The following is a 15706-nucleotide window of genomic DNA, read 5'->3' as shown; positions in this document are numbered from 1 at the left end:
TGTCAAACGCCTTCTTGCAGTCCAAGAATATGCAATCCACCCACCCCTCTCTCTCTTGTCTTACTGCTGTCACGATATCATAGAACTCCAGTAGGTTTGTGACACAGGATTTCCCGTCCCTGAAACCATGTTGGGTGCTGTTGATGAGATCATTCCTTTCTAGGTGTTCCACCACTCTTCTCCTGACAATCTTCTCCGTGACTTTGCATACTATACATGTCAGTGACACTGGTCTGTAGTTTAGTGCTTCATGTCTGTCTCCTTTTTTAAAGATTGGGACTACATTTGCTCTCTTCCATGCCTCAGGCAATCTCCCTGTTTCGATAGATGTATTGAATATTGTTGTTAGGGGTACGCATAGCGCCTCTGCTCCCTCTCTCAATACCCATGGGGAGATGTTATCTGGCCCCATTGCCTTTGAGGTATCTAGCTCACTCAGAAGCCTCTTCACTTCTTCCTCGGTTGTGTGCACTGTGTCCAGCACATGGTGGTGTGCCCCACCTCTCCGTCTTTCTGGAGCCCCTTCTGTCTCCTCTGTGAACACTTCTTTGAATCTCTTGTTGAGTTCCTCACATACTTCACGGTCATTTCTTGTTGTCTCTCCTCCTTCCTTCCTTAGCCTGATTACCTGGTCCTTGACTGTTGTTTTCCTCCTGATGTGGCTGTACAACAGTTTCGGGTCAGATTTGGCTTTCGCTGCTATGTCGTTTTCATATTGTCTTTGGGCCTCCCTTCTTATCTGTGAATATTCGTTTCTGGCTCTACGACTGCTCTCCTTATTCTCCTGGGTCCTTTGCCTTCTATATTTCTTCCATTCCCTAGCACACTTGGTTTTTGCCTCCCTGCACCTTTGGGTAAACCATGGGCTCATCCTGGCTTTTTCATTATTCCTGTTTCCCTTGGGTACAAACCTCTCCTCAGCCTCCTTGCATTTTGTTGCTACATATTCCATCATCTCATTAACTGGCTTCCCTGCCAGTTCTCTGTCCCACTGAACCCCGTTCAGGAAGTTCCTCATTCCTGTGTAGTCCCCTTTCTTGTATTTTGGCTTCATTCGTCCTGGCCTTCCTGCTTCTCCCTCCACTTGTAGCTCTACTGTGTATTCGAAGCTTAAAACCACATGGTCACTGGCACCAAGGGGTCTTTCATATGTGATGTCCTCGATATCTGCACTACTCAAGGCGAATACTAAGTCTAGCCTTGCTGGTTCATCCTCTCCTCTCTCTCTTGTAGTGTCCCTTACGTGTTGGTACATGAAGTTTTCCAGTACCACCTCCATCATCTTAGCCCTCCATGTATCTTGGCCCCCATGCAGGTCCAAGTTCTCCCAATCGATCTCCTTGTGGTTAAAGTCACCCATGATCAGGAGCTTTGCCCTACATGCATGAGCTCTTCCGGCCACTCTAGCCAGTGTGTCAACCATCGCTCTATTGCTCTCGTCGTACTCTTGCCTTGGCCTCCTGCTGTTCTGTGGTGGGTTATACATCACTGCTATTACCACTTTGGGACCTCCAGAGTGAAGCGTTCCCGCTATGTAATCACTTTCTTCTCCGCTGTCTCCTCTCTCCAGCTCATCAAAATTCCAGCGATTTTTGATCAGCAATGCCCCTCCTCCACCCCCCCCCCCCCACTGTTCCCTCTGTCTTTCCTCAGGATTTGGTATCCCATTGGAAAGATGGCATCTGTTATCATACCTGCAAGCTTGGTTTCTGTGAGAGCTATGATGTTCGGTGATGCCTCTTTGACTCTTTCATACCACTCCTCCCACTTATTTGTTATACCATCAGCGTTTGTGTACCATACCTTCAGTTTCCTTTCCAACACTGTGGTTTGTGGGGCCTGTAAGGGTGGGAGACCTGGTGGCATACTGTGGGATTCTATAGCTCGGTGTTGGGTGGATGCTGTGGGTATGGATTGTAGTGTGTGTTGGGATGGTGTGATAGGTTGTATGGTTCTGAGAATAGTTGTGTGTGTGCTTGCCCTTGCTGTTCTGTTCTGCTCTGACTGACCTCTGCTGGTCCCATCCTTGTCTCTTTTCCTAGCTCCTTTCGCTTTTTTGTCCTCTCCCTCAGCTGCTGTCGTTCTGATTGTGTTCTGTCTCTGTCTAGGAACACCCTCTTGTACTCTTCCAAGTATTTCAATCGTGGTTTCTCTTGGAGGATCCTGTTCCGCACTGTTTCCGTCCTGAGAATCAGCTTGATTGGTCGGTGTGTGTGTGTGTGTGTGTGTGTGTGTGTGTGTGTGTGTGTGTGTGTGTGTGTGTGTGTGTGTGTGTGTGTGTGTGTGTGTGTGTTGTGTGTGTTGTGTGTTGTGTGTGTTTGTGTGTGTGTGTGTGTGTGTGTGTGTGTTGTGTGTGTGTGTGTGTGTGTGTGTGTGTGTGTGTGTGTGTGTGTGTGTGTGTGTGTGTGTGTGTGTATACGTACGTGTTCCTACATGCAAATCAAAAATTATCCCAGATAGATCAACGATTATATTAGATAGAACAACAAATATTCCAGATACATATACAACTATCCTAGATAGATTATCAACTATCCCAGATAGATCAACAGCTATCTCAGTAATTCATTGCACATAATACATTAAATCCTCCGCACAGATATAATAATAATAATAATAATAATAATAATAATAATAATAATAATAATAATAATAATAATAATAATAATAATAATAATAATAATAATAATAATAATAATGTTAATGTTAATAATAATAATAATAATAATTTAATCATTATTATTATTCATTCTAGCAGGGTAATGTTGCCACTCTACATTCTAAAGAAGAATGTCTCGCTCCCTGGATTCTCTAGAAAAATATTCCTCAAATATTTCACATTCGTGTTAAGAACTTTCTCGTTCCCATCACTTCAAAAGAGAAACTTTTTTCTCAGCTCAGGAAAGTCCTCATCTTTCTCAGTTTAATTACTGGCCGCTGCGACCTCTTAGTTCCACCTGCGTGAGAAACCCATCAGACATATGAATGACGGTATATAACGTAAATGAGACACATGAATATATATATAATATATATATATATATATATATATATATATATATATATATATATATATATATATATATATATATATATATATATATATATATATATATATATATATGCAATAAGATCACAGTAAACAGGTGATTTCAAAATATGCAAAACAACCACTCTGAAAGAATAGAGAAATTCCAAGCGCTTTCGTGACTACTCACATTATCAAGGAACTAATCTGATAATGTGAGTAGTCACGAAAGCGCTTGGAATTTCTCTATTCTTTCAGAGTGGTTGTTTTGCATATATATATATATATATATATATATATATATATATATATATATATATATATATATATATATATATATATATATATATATATATATATATATATATGTATATTAGTTTGGTAGCTCATTCTTGGAGGCGCACTAACGGTAGCCTCGCCAACAGATCATGGATGGCAACGCACAAACGGAGGTGTCCAACAGGAAGAACTTAGGAATGTTCTGCGGGGAGATAGAACAGACGAGGACGTTCATCTCAGAGACGTCGTTCGTCAAGATCATCTTCAACGTCAACAACTTCACCGAGGAGACGTACTTCAGTTTTGATTCTCGCGTCGAGCAACAGAAAGAGGTACAGAGGTAACTGGGGGAGGGGTAAACGGGGGGGATGCAGAAAGGAAGAGGAGAGGGAGAAAGCGGGAATGTGAGGAAGTCAAGGGAAGGAAGGCACTTAGGCAACGGGAATGCAAGCAACGGTAGTCAACAAGGAGACAACGGGGAAAATTATAAAGAAACAGTGAACAGAGAGTAATGGAGGCATTGAAACGGGGGGAAAGACAGACATTAGGAGGAGGGAGAGAGGGACAGAATAGAGAGAGAGAGACAGAATATATATATATATATATATATATATATATATATATATATATATATATATATATATATATATATATATATATATATATATATATTTATATATATATATATTATTTTTTTATTTTATTATCACACTGGCCGATTCCCACCAAGGCAGGGTGGCCCGAAAAAGAAAAACTTTCACCATCATTCACTCCATCACTGTCTTGCCAGAAGGGTGCTTTACACTACAGTTTTTAAACTGCAACATTAACACCCCTCCTTCAGAGTGCAGGCACTGTACTTTCCATCTCCAGGACTCAAGTCCGGCCTGCCGGTTTCCCTGAATCCCTTCATAAATGTTACTTTGCTCACACTCCAACAGCACGTCAAGTATTAAAAACCATTTGTCTCCATTCACTCCTATCAAACACGCTCACGCATGCCTGCTGGAAGTCCAAGCCCCTCGCACACAAAACCTCCTTTACCCCCTCCCTCCAACCTTTCCTAGGCCGACCCCTACCCCGCCTTCCTTCCACTACAGACTGATACACTCTTGAAGTCATTCTGTTTCGCTCCATTCTCTCTACATGTCCGAACCACCTCAACAACCCTTCCTCAGCCCTCTGGACAACAGTTTTGGTAATCCCGCACCTCCTCCTAACTTCCAAACTACGAATTCTCTGCATTATATTCACACCACACATTGCCCTCAGACATGACTTCTCCACTGCCTCCAGCCTTCTCCTCGCTGCAACATTCATCACCCATGCTTCACACCCATATAAGAGCGTTGGTAAAACTATACTCTCATACATTCCCCTCTTTGCCTCCAAGGACAAAGTTCTTTGTCTCCACAGACTCCTAAGTGCACCACTCACTCTTTTCCCCTCATCAATTCTATGATTCACCTCATCTTTCATAGACCCATCCGCTGACACGTCCACTCCCAAATATCTGAATACATTTACCTCCTCCATACTCTCTCCCTCCAATCTGATATTCAATCTTTCATCACCTAATCTTTTTGTTATCCTCATAACCTTACTCTTTCCTGTATTCACCTTTAATTTTCTTCTTTTGCACACCCTACCAAATTCATCCACCAATCTCTGCAACTTCTCTTCAGAATCTCCCAAGAGCACAGTGTCATCAGCAAAGAGCAGCTGTGACAACTCCCACTTTGTGTGTGATTCTTTATCTTTTAACTCCACGCCTCTTGCCAAGACCCTCGCATTTACTTCTCTTACAACCCCATCTATAAATATATTAAACAACCACGGTGACATCACACATCCTTGTCTAAGGCCTACTTTTACTGGGAAATAATTTCCCTTTTTCCTACATACTCTAACTTGAGCCTCACTATCCTCGTAAAAACTCTTCACTGCTTTCAGTAACCTACCTCCTACACCATACACTTGCAACATCTGCCACATTGCCCCCCTATCCACCCTGTCATACGCCTTTTCCAAATCCATAAATGCCACAAAGACCTCTTTAGCCTTATCTAAATACTGTTCACTTATATGTTTCACTGTAAACACCTGGTCCACACACCCCCTACCTTTCCTAAAGCCTCCTTGTTCATCTGCTATCCTATTCTCCGTCTTACTCTTAATTCTTTCAATAATAACTCTACCATACACTTTACCAGGTATACTCAGCAGACTTATCCCCTTATAATTTTTGCACTCTCTTTTATCCCCTTTGCCTTTATACAAAGGAACTATGCATGCTCTCTGTCAATCCCTAGGTACCTTACCCTCTTCCATACATTTATTAAATAATTGCACCAACCACTCCAAAACTATATCCCCACCTGCTTTTAACATTTCTATCTTTATCCCATCAATCCCGGCTGCCTTACCCCCTTTCATTTTACCTACTGCCTCACGAACTTCCCTCACACTCACAACTGGCTCTTCCTCACTCCTACAAGATGTTATTCCTCCTTGCCCTATACACGAAATCACAGCTTCCCTATCTTCATCAACATTTAACAATTCCTCAAAATATTCCCTCCATCTTACCAATACCTCTAACTCTCCATTTAATAACTCTCCTCTCCTATTTTTAACTGACAAATCCATTTGTTCTCTAGGCTTTCTTAACTTGTTAATCTCACTCCAAAACTTTTTCTTATTTTCAACAAAATTTGTTGATAACATCTCACCCACTCTCTCATTTGCTCTCTTTTTACATTGCTTCACCACTCTCTTAACCTCTCTCTTTTTCTCCATATACTCTTCACTCACCCTTTTCCCCTCATCAATTCTATGATTCACCTCATCCTTCATAGACCCATCCGCTGACACGTTCACTCCCAAATATCTGAATACATTCACCTCCTCCATACTCTCTCCCTCCAATCTGATATCCAATCTTTCATCACCTAATCTTTTTGTTATCCTCATAACCTTACTCTTTCCTGTATTCACTTTTAATTTTCTTCTTTTGCATACCCTACCAAATTCATCAACCAATCTCTGCAACTTCTCTTCAGAATCTCCCAAGAGCACAGTGTCATCAGCAAAGAGCTGAGAGAGAGAGAGAGAGAGAGACAGACAGACAGACTGACTGACAGACACACAGTCCAAGGAATTGGATTTATCCTCCCCTTCCTTGGATCAAACCTGAAAGCCTTCCATTCCTCCACACTACACCTATTGGGTCGGTGAATATACACTAAGATATACTCCATTAGATACACACACACACACACACACACACACACACACACACACACACACACACACACACACACACACACACACACATACATACATCTCGTTGTGCATATAAATTGTGTCACAATGTGCATAAATATGAACTATTGAATTTGTATCCTTGATATTTCATGTAATAATAATGTCAGAAATATTGATTTCACTAATCACAAAGAAGCGATAAAGTTGGTGTGGTAATACCTTAAGTTTGTATTAATGAAGGAACCTCGTATCTTGCAGGTGTATGGTCGCTTTGGTCCTAACCCTGTCTTGTACCCGTACCGCCGCGGGGAGGTGGTCCCAGGGACCTACTGCGAGAGGGTCTTCACAGACTGCAAGTTGCAGTCTTGCTTCGTGCAGTCTCCAGGGTACCCAAGTGTGTACCCTCGCAACCTGCACTGCAAGTACTACCTCAACACCCGCATGCCCTTCATCAAGCTCTACATTGAAAACGAAGAATTCAATGTGGATGGTCAGCGCTGCGAGAACCCCATGATGTGCCCCATGCGACCACTGAGCACTAACTGTCCGTTCGACTTCATCAGAGTGTACGACGGAAAGAATGAGGACGCGGCTCTAATTGGCACCTTCTGCGGGATGGGCCGCTTCCCTCACTCCATCATTGGCTCTGGTCAGGACGTGATGGTTGAGTTCGTGTCTTCTCCTGCTGGTCCCTTCCTCAACACAGGATTCCATTTCAACGTGGGTAATTGGCCGGGTCATGTAGAGTCCAGCGGGTCGAGGAACGGAACGTGTGACTGGGTGTTCTCCAGCGATACTGTTGAGCGTGGGCAGGAGTCCATCTTTCTATCTCTGGCTCACTGGTATCCCCCAGGGACTTCCTGCTCCTATTTAATTCGCGGACGTGCCGACGAAGTAGTCAGGATGTACTTTCCTTCCTTCCGTGTACGTCCCATTGAGGCTCCCATACGTCCGTACGACGGAGACTGCGGGGAAACACTCATCATATACGACTCTGATCGTGAAGATGACGCTCGTATTATGAAGATGTTTTGCGATACATTTTCTCGGCCACTGGAGAAACATGACTTCATATCATCAGGAAGTGCAATGTTCGTGAAGTTCGAGAGTCGTACAGGAAGTTACGATGGGTCTTCGCTGTACTACTGGGCGCAGTATGACTTCTTCAATAACACACACTATGGCAAGCCTGTGGAGGACACACTCTGTGATGAACTCTTCGAGTCTTTCGTGAGACCCGAGGGAAAGTTTGGGTCGCCCCTCAACACACTGCTCTACAAGACTGACGAAGACGTCCTCTGTCGGTATCATTTCAAAGCTCCACGCTATCAGTACCGCCGTATACTTCTTACTATTAATTCCACAAACTTTAAACATAATGATGACGACTGTATGGACTGCCTGAACGACAAAGTTGACAAACTGAAGATCATCGATCCATTCCGAAATGGCACCAATGTTTGCATTTGCGACAACTGGCTCGCAGGAAACCGTCTTCCCCCTAGTATTGTCTCTAATGGACCGTCTCTCACGCTAGAGATGCACGTAGATCACCGTCATGCCATGCAGAACTACTTCAAGTCAACCACACCAATTTTTGAGGGTACATACAAGTTCATCCACAGTCCTATCTGTGGCCCCACAGTCATTCCAGCTTCTACCGAGGGTAATATAATCTATCCAAAATATGAACCATACGTGTATGGTGGCTATGGAGAGGATGTTCACTGTATATGGGAGCTGAGAGTGAAACAGGACCGAGATGTGTGGCTCTATGTCGACCAGCTCGACTTCTCTTTAAATGATTGTTCGCTGGAAGTTATTGAAGTATTTTTACCAGGAAGGGACCGGCCTGAGTTTACCATCTGTGAGAAGGGAGACACAGTCGACGAGTCTAAGGCCAATATTCTTAAAGCTCGCGACCTGACAGAGGGCGCCATAATAATTCATTTTAAATCCTCAGCGCCAGGTCACTCCAACTTCAAGTTGACTTGGACGGAGTTATTCGAGATTCCTAAGAACAGTGATGGCACGGTCATGACCTCCAAACTGATGGCGCCCGGCGAGTGCGAATTCGTGTGTCCCGGTCAAGCTGCTTGTATCCATGATGATCTGGTATGTAATGGCGTCCGCAACTGTCCAGGAAACAGTTCTGGGGCCGCTCAACATGACGAGGCCCCAGAGATCTGTTTCTCTCGTACAGGTTCTAAGTTCAACTACGTGGCACTGGGGCTAGGTGCCGCGGGTGGCACTGTAGTAGCCGTGGCTGTCATTATTCTCGTTTGCCGCAACTGTCGCAAGCGGCCTGACGATAACACCTTCTAAGTGAACTATGCAAAGCTTGGAATCTACAACACAACTGCCAGAGACAATCTGGGAGACCGAGATCCCAGACACACGATTACTGAACGTGTGCGTGTGAGAGAACATAAAGTCTACGGGAAACACAGACTGCACAAGTTCACAAATCTTGTAGTTAAACCCCCCAATACATTTTATGGTGAGAGTTGAGTGTCAAGCTGGGAACGTGTAGTGAAAGACTGAGATCAGTGTTGATCAGTTTGCTTCCATAATGAGTAACACAGAAGAATGAGGCCTTTGACGTCTCCTCAGTGACTAGCTGAACACAGCAGTACAGTTATTAATGTTAATCATCGAGTAGACACTACAGGACCAAGTGTGTGTGTGTGCGTTAATATTACGTCTCTGACTAATGGGTCAGATTCCACGTAAAATGTACATAAACTGAATTAGTATTCATTACCAGAAGGTTTCAAATACATGTATTGTTTTCTTTCATGCTAGTAGATCTCATTTAAAAATGAACAAAAATCAAATTTTGATTCAGTACAAACATGCGCACTAAGGAGCAGCAACAGCAGCACCACCACCACGGAGCAGCAGCAGCACCACCACCACCACGGAGCAGCAGCAGCAGCACCACCACGGAGCAGCAACAGCAGCACCACCACCACGGAGCAGCAGCAGCATCACCACCACGGAGCAGCAGCAGCAGCACCACCACCACGGAGCAGCAGCAGCAGCACCACCACCACGGAGCAGCAGCAGCACCACCACCACCACGGAGCAACAGCAACATCACGGAGCAGCAGCATCACGGAGCAGCAGCATCACGGAGCAGCAGCATCACGGAGCAGCAGCATCACGGAGCAGCAGCATCACGGAGCAGCAGCATCACGGAGCAGCAGCATCACAGAAACTCTTACTTTCATCTCCTAACATCTCCAATGTTTAATGAACAATTATTTCTATAATGTTAGTTTCCTGTTTCTTAGAGAAATTAGCATAAATTTTATATTAAACTGTTGATAAGTTTGTTTCTGCTTCACGTAAAATTATCTAGCGAGACGCGCTAAACCCACAGGGGTTATTCAATGCCAGGGGTATGGGAGACAATGGCACACATTCAAGGAATTGAATGACATCTCCAGTTTTCTGGATCAAGAACCAGGCAATAGCACTGAGGAGCTCCCTTCAGGGACACACTAACAAGATTTGAATATTTTTGTATTTGTGTTGTAAGTCAACTTTATAGAAAGAAAATGATGTATATTCAGTATTATAATAATCAAGGTAAGCGCTAAACTCGACAAAGTTAGGAAGCGTTCTATGTTCAGTGGTCAGTCTGAAGTCTTCCTAACCCTGCAGCTGCGTAATACATCCTCCAAATGTGTCAAAATGGCTACCAGCAGAGGAATCCTCTTGTTCAATCAGAGTAATGTTACAACCATCCTACTTTACCTTTCGTGTTCGAAATATTTATAGATGTGAGTGATGAGAGTCGTGATCATTTTAAAGTCGGACGTGACATCGTTGACTCCACAACCAGAGATAATATAGACACTGCTTACATTACCTCACTCAAAGTTCTCCACTTTCACAAAGTTAACATTGCGGCAGCAACCAATACTTAAAATTCGTATAAAACAATTGGGCTACAGTTGTACTGTACTTACTGAATCATACACATTATTATGTACCTGGAGAAGGCTTCGGGAATCAACGCCCCCGCGGCCCGGTCTGTGCCAAGGCCTAATATTAATGTGATATTAACCATCTGAGACATGTTATAACATCATTGCCACGTAATTTAGTCACTGGTGAGGTGGTGTCGGCCGCACCAGTCACCTTCCCGCACGTTGAGACAAAAATAAAATAATCCCATCAAAGTCTTTTAAACGAAAACAAAAATGCACTGCCAGAAACATTGTTATCTTATACAGTTCTCTGTCGTCTCAGAAATTATACGAAGCAGGAGAGAAGAAGACAGACGATGCCAGGGAGCGTCACGAGTACTGATGCAGGGGCGTCAAGAGTACTAACTGATGCAGGGGCGTCAAGAGTACTAACTGATGCAGGACTGAAGCTCTCTGCTCTAGCTAACGTCTTTTGTATATAGATAATATTTATACAAGTTTAGCGACCATTGTTGTAATTTTCCAGACGTCTACTCACGTCAGGAACCTTCGTAGGATCTTCATTCCAGGAACTGGAAGTTACAGCAGCTAAAAAAAAAAAAAACTTTTTTTTTAGGTATGCGCTCAAATGCCATTCTTGTTTTTCGATAGTGAATGTAGAGGTGCCGTAAATAATGGAGATATATCGTGAATAATGTAGATAAACCCCTTAATAATGTAGATACACACTAACTCCTTTCTTTTATACATCACTGTGGTCTTTTGAGTAATAAGAACAAGTTGCTAACTGGAGATATATGTTGAGAGAGAACATGCAGTTTACGGCATTTTATTGAGAGGAGAGTTTCGCCCACCAGGAGAACTGGTCAAGTCCTTGGTGGGCAAAACGTCTATAATAGCATTATATAAACAGTATTTTATGTCGTTAAATTTATTGCCGGTATATTGTATTACTGATATACACGAATGAAGTTTACCAGGTTGGGACCTAGTTATGACCTGGCTAGGACCTGCTCATGACCTGATCAGAACCTGTACTAAACCATTTCTTACTACTGCTACTACCTCCTCTTCCAATCAGTCCTAACTACTATTGTCCCCCATGGCAGGATAGTTCACCAGGTTCATTACGAGTCTGACAATGAGTCCTCAGCTACGATTTCTGTACAATGATCATTGTACTCGCCGGTATAATGTCAGGAACATGGTGTGGTAGCCTGGCCTCTCCTCCACCAGCATTAACATTGTTGTTATTACAACATTGAACCAGTCGTGCAGTGCTTGGGGAAAGGGAAGGAACCTGGGTTTGATTCAAGGCACTGGTGCCCCTTTTAAGCCGTAACTTAACAATTTAAAAACTACACAAATAATTTAGAAGCTAATGTGTTTATTGTCTATTATTATTAATCTCTTACAGAGCTTTACTTTTTATTTTTTAGAAAAATTTAAAAACACATATAAAAAATTAGACAGCATGAGCCATGGTTTTTTCCCGGCGCAAATTTTGTTCTTTTTTCAAACAGTCACAAAAATTCTCTCTACACAGAAGCCTTGCGGGAGGACTGACTGAAGACCAGGAGCTAGAGCCGTGATGTGAAAGAAATATTGTAAATATTTGTATCCCAGCATTTTCTTAATACTATTGGATTTGTTCAAGTAGGTGCTGGGGTAGGCTGGTGTGGGGTAGGCTGGTGTGGGGTAGGCTGGTGTGGGGTAGGCTGTTGTGGGGTAGGCTGGTGTGGGGTAGGCTGGTGTGGGGTAGGCTGGTAGGCTGGTGTGGGGTAATCTGGTGTGGGGTAGGCTGGTGTGGGGTAGGCTGGAAGGCTGGTGTGGAGTAGGCTGGTGTGTAGTAGGCTGGTGTGGGGTAGGCTGGTGTGGGGTAGGCTGGTGTGAGGTAGGCTGGTGTGGGGTAGGCTGGTAGGCTGGTGTGGAGTAGGCTGGTGTGGGATAGGCTGGTGGGGGTAGGCTGATGTGGAGTAGGCTGGTGTGGGGTAGGCTGGAAGGCTGGTGTGGGGTAGGCTGGTGTGGGGTAGGCTGGTGTGGGGTAGGCTGGTGTGGGGTAGGCTGATGTAGGGTAGGCTGGCGTGAGGTAGGCTGGTGTGGGTTAGGCTGGTGTAGGGTAGGCTGGCGTGGGGTAGGCTGGTGTGGGGTAGGCTGATGGGCTGGTGTGGGGTAGGCTGGTGTAGGGTAGGCTGGCGTGGGGTACGCTGGTAGGCTGGTGGGCTGGTGTGGTAGGCTTATAGGCTGGTGTGGGGTAGGCTGGTGTGGGGTAGGCTGGTGTGGAGTAGGCTGGTATGGAGTAGGCTGGTGTGGGGTAGGCTGGTGTGGGGTAGGCTGGTGTGGGGTAGGCTGGTATGGAGTAGGCTGGTGTGGGGTAGGCTGGTGTGGGGTAGGCTGGTGTGGGGTAGGCTGATGTAGGGTAGGCTGGCGTGAGGTAGGCTGGTGTGGGTTAGGCTGGTGTAGGGTAGGCTGGCGTGGGGTAGGCTGGTGTGGGGTAGGCTGATGGGCTGGTGTGGGTTAGGCTGGTGTAGGGTAGGCTGGCGTGGGGTACGCTGGTAGGCTGGTGGGCTGGTGTGGTAGGCTTATAGGCTGGTGTGGGGTAGGCTGGTGTGGGGTAGGCTGGTGTGGGGTAGGCTGGTAGGCTGGTGTGGAGTAGGCTGGTATGGAGTAGGCTGGTGTGGGGTAGGCTGGTGTGGGGTAGGCTGGTGTGGGGTAGGCTGGTATGGAGTAGGCTGGTGTGGGGTAGGCTGGTGTGGGGTAGGCTGGTGTGGGGTAGGCTGGTAGGCTGGTGTGGGGTAGGCTGGTATGGAGTAGGCTTGTGTGGGGTAGGCTGGTGTGGGGTAGGCTGGTGTGGGGTAGGCTGGTAGGCTGGTGTGGGGTAGGCTGGTAGGCTGGTAGGCTGGTGTGGGGTAGGCTGGTAGGCTGGTAGGCTGGTAACCTATACATTGTGTCAAACTATGATAAATTTTAGAAATTATATTATAGTTTCGTAAATTTGTGGATTTTATTACCCTCAGGTGGAAGATACATAAAGATATATATTATTGTGGCCACGAACAGTGGTATTGATCAATAACAACACTGCGACTAGCCAAGGACTCGAACCCATGCTGCTTTGGATTAAGGCGTCGTGAGTTTTCGCCCACCATGAGGTAGGCCAAAGCAGCATGGGTTAGAGTCCTTGGCTAGTCGCAGTGTTGATATATATATATATATATATATATATATATATATATATATATATATATATATATATATATATATATATATATATATATATATATATATATATATATATATATATATATATATATATATATATATATATATATATATATATATATATATATATATATATATATATATATATATATATATATATATATAATTTGTTCGGAGTAATCCTCTCAACATTTAAAAATATATTCTTCACTGAATTGTCAGCAAGGATAAAATTCTATGTCTAAATAAAATTGAATTTGTTATTCTTAAAACATGAGTTAGTTATTTCACTGCTGGTTCTGGGTGGACAGTCACTGTCATCAACTAAGCTCTTCTTCAGTATCAACTTGCTACAAATGTTACGCCAGACCTTCCAACTGTGTACAAGGCAGACGAGCCGAGTGAAGGTCCTTCACATGGATGTCAAAATGGTAAGTTCTCCAGTGCTTCAAGTGTGACAGTTTTGGCTGAACACAAATCACAGTTATTGTTTTCCAGACAGGAAGTGTCTTTCAGCCCTCACAATAAAGTCACTTTCCCAAGGGTTGTAATATAAACTTTTTTTTAATAATTATTTCTTACAGTGTGTTCACCTCCACACTGAACATTGAATATGCTGCGTTTGTGTCTATAATGAACACACCTTCGCCTGAACACTTGTTTCTTTTACCGGCCAAGTTCATCACTCTCACCAGAAGAGGCCGTAAACGGAGTTGTTAGCGTGAATTTCCTTCTTGGTGGCCGGTGGTTGTATACGCTGGCTGTCACTCATGGTAGCCAGGTCATGGTGGGAACTAAGCCATGCTGCTGTCTTGTCAGTAGTGACACCATTCGACAGCATATATCCGAACTGTTGACCTTGCTGTTCCGTGACAGATGCAACACCATCTATCGCACTCTGCATGTCTTCATCACTCTTGAAGGTGCTGCTCGAAGCAACACTGCAAAGCACCAGAGGCTACAATTAATATGCCGTTTTAAAAGTGCATTTTAAACTTATGAGAAATTATTATTTGAACAATTATGAAAGTTAGCAATTATATGAGCGATAATCAATGATTATACACTATCACATTATCAGTAATGATTATATAAACAAGGGGCGGGTGCTCGAGGAGAAAGGGAAAGATTAGTGGAATGATGAGGTGAAGGTGGAAGTAAGAGAAGAAGCCAGCATATAAGATATTTTTATAATTTAGCAAATGAAAACCAGTAAGAATGAGAGAGGTTTTAAAAACATTTCTGAAAATCAAGTTTTGGAATGAGGTTAATAAACTAAAAACATATGAAACAAATGGATTTATCATTTAAAAGCTAAATGGAGACCTTAGATGGGTGGTGGAGATATCGGGAAGACTGAGGGAATATTGTGAGCATTTATTAAATGTTAAAAGGAGGCAGCAATTTCATGCATTGGGCAGGGAGGTATAACATCTCGTAGGAGTGAGGCAGAGAGAAATGAGAGTGAAATGAGGCATTGGGTAGAATAAAAGGGAAATAAAACAGGGATAGATGTGATCAAGACTCATGTTAAAAGCAGGTTGGAGTAATTTTGAGAGCTTAGTGCAGGTGTTTAATAAGTGCATGACAGGAAAGGCCACGTATGGACTGGCAGAGAGCGTGCATAGTTTCTTTTTATAAGAGAATAAAAGCTTAACAAGTATAGGGGAATAAGCCTGTTGATTATACCTAATAAAGATCATGGTATATAAAAGGATATTAAAAGTAAGATAGGAAAGAGCAGGTTTAAAAAGTAGATAAAAAACCTAGACAATGATAAGATTAGAACTCAGGTTTAAGGGAGGAAGTAAACCAGTTCAGTGATGGTTGATGTTACCTTGTTCTATACGTGGTTTAAACTCTCTTCTTGGTAACAAACAAACCACTACTGCTGCTACAACTTACATTTACCTGGAAATCATCAGGCAGACACTTTTCTACTAACTTTAAAGAAAGTTCTCTTGTAAAATTA

At 43.5% G+C, this 15706-nt stretch overlaps 3 protein-coding genes and 1 pseudogene across 6 annotated transcripts in view; 2 read left to right on the top strand and 2 right to left on the bottom strand.

Annotated features, from left to right (window-relative positions):
• LOC128686807 (uncharacterized) overlaps positions 1–9041 on the top strand; it is a 19010-nt gene extending 9969 nt beyond the window's left edge. The window contains exons 2-4 of the mRNA XM_070082712.1: positions 2852–2961; positions 3454–3639; positions 6833–9041. Coding sequence (XP_069938813.1) covers positions 2852–2961; positions 3454–3639; positions 6833–8899 — 2363 coding nt within the window. The 3' untranslated portion in view covers positions 8900–9041. The remainder of the gene's footprint in view (positions 1–2851; positions 2962–3453; positions 3640–6832) is intronic.
• LOC128687012 (mucosa-associated lymphoid tissue lymphoma translocation protein 1) overlaps positions 1–15706 on the top strand; it is a 574887-nt gene that overhangs the window by 244061 nt on the left and 315120 nt on the right. The gene's annotated exons all lie outside the window — the stretch shown is intronic.
• Positions 11326–14417, bottom strand: LOC138852382 (uncharacterized; annotated as a pseudogene).
• LOC128686806 (uncharacterized) overlaps positions 13877–15706 on the bottom strand; it is a 67335-nt gene continuing 65505 nt past the window's right edge. For all 4 annotated transcript variants that reach the window (XM_053773907.2, XM_053773904.2, XM_053773906.2 and 1 more), the window contains exon 15: positions 13877–14675. In XM_053773907.2, the coding sequence (XP_053629882.2) occupies positions 14423–14675 (253 nt within the window). In that variant the 3' untranslated portion in view covers positions 13877–14422. The remainder of the gene's footprint in view (positions 14676–15706) is intronic.

Source organism: Cherax quadricarinatus, chromosome 7 (assembly GCF_038502225.1).
Source record: "Cherax quadricarinatus isolate ZL_2023a chromosome 7, ASM3850222v1, whole genome shotgun sequence".
In the NCBI taxonomy this organism is placed as follows: Eukaryota; Metazoa; Arthropoda; class Malacostraca; order Decapoda; family Parastacidae; genus Cherax; species Cherax quadricarinatus.
This window is presented reverse-complemented; position numbering and strand designations above follow the sequence as displayed.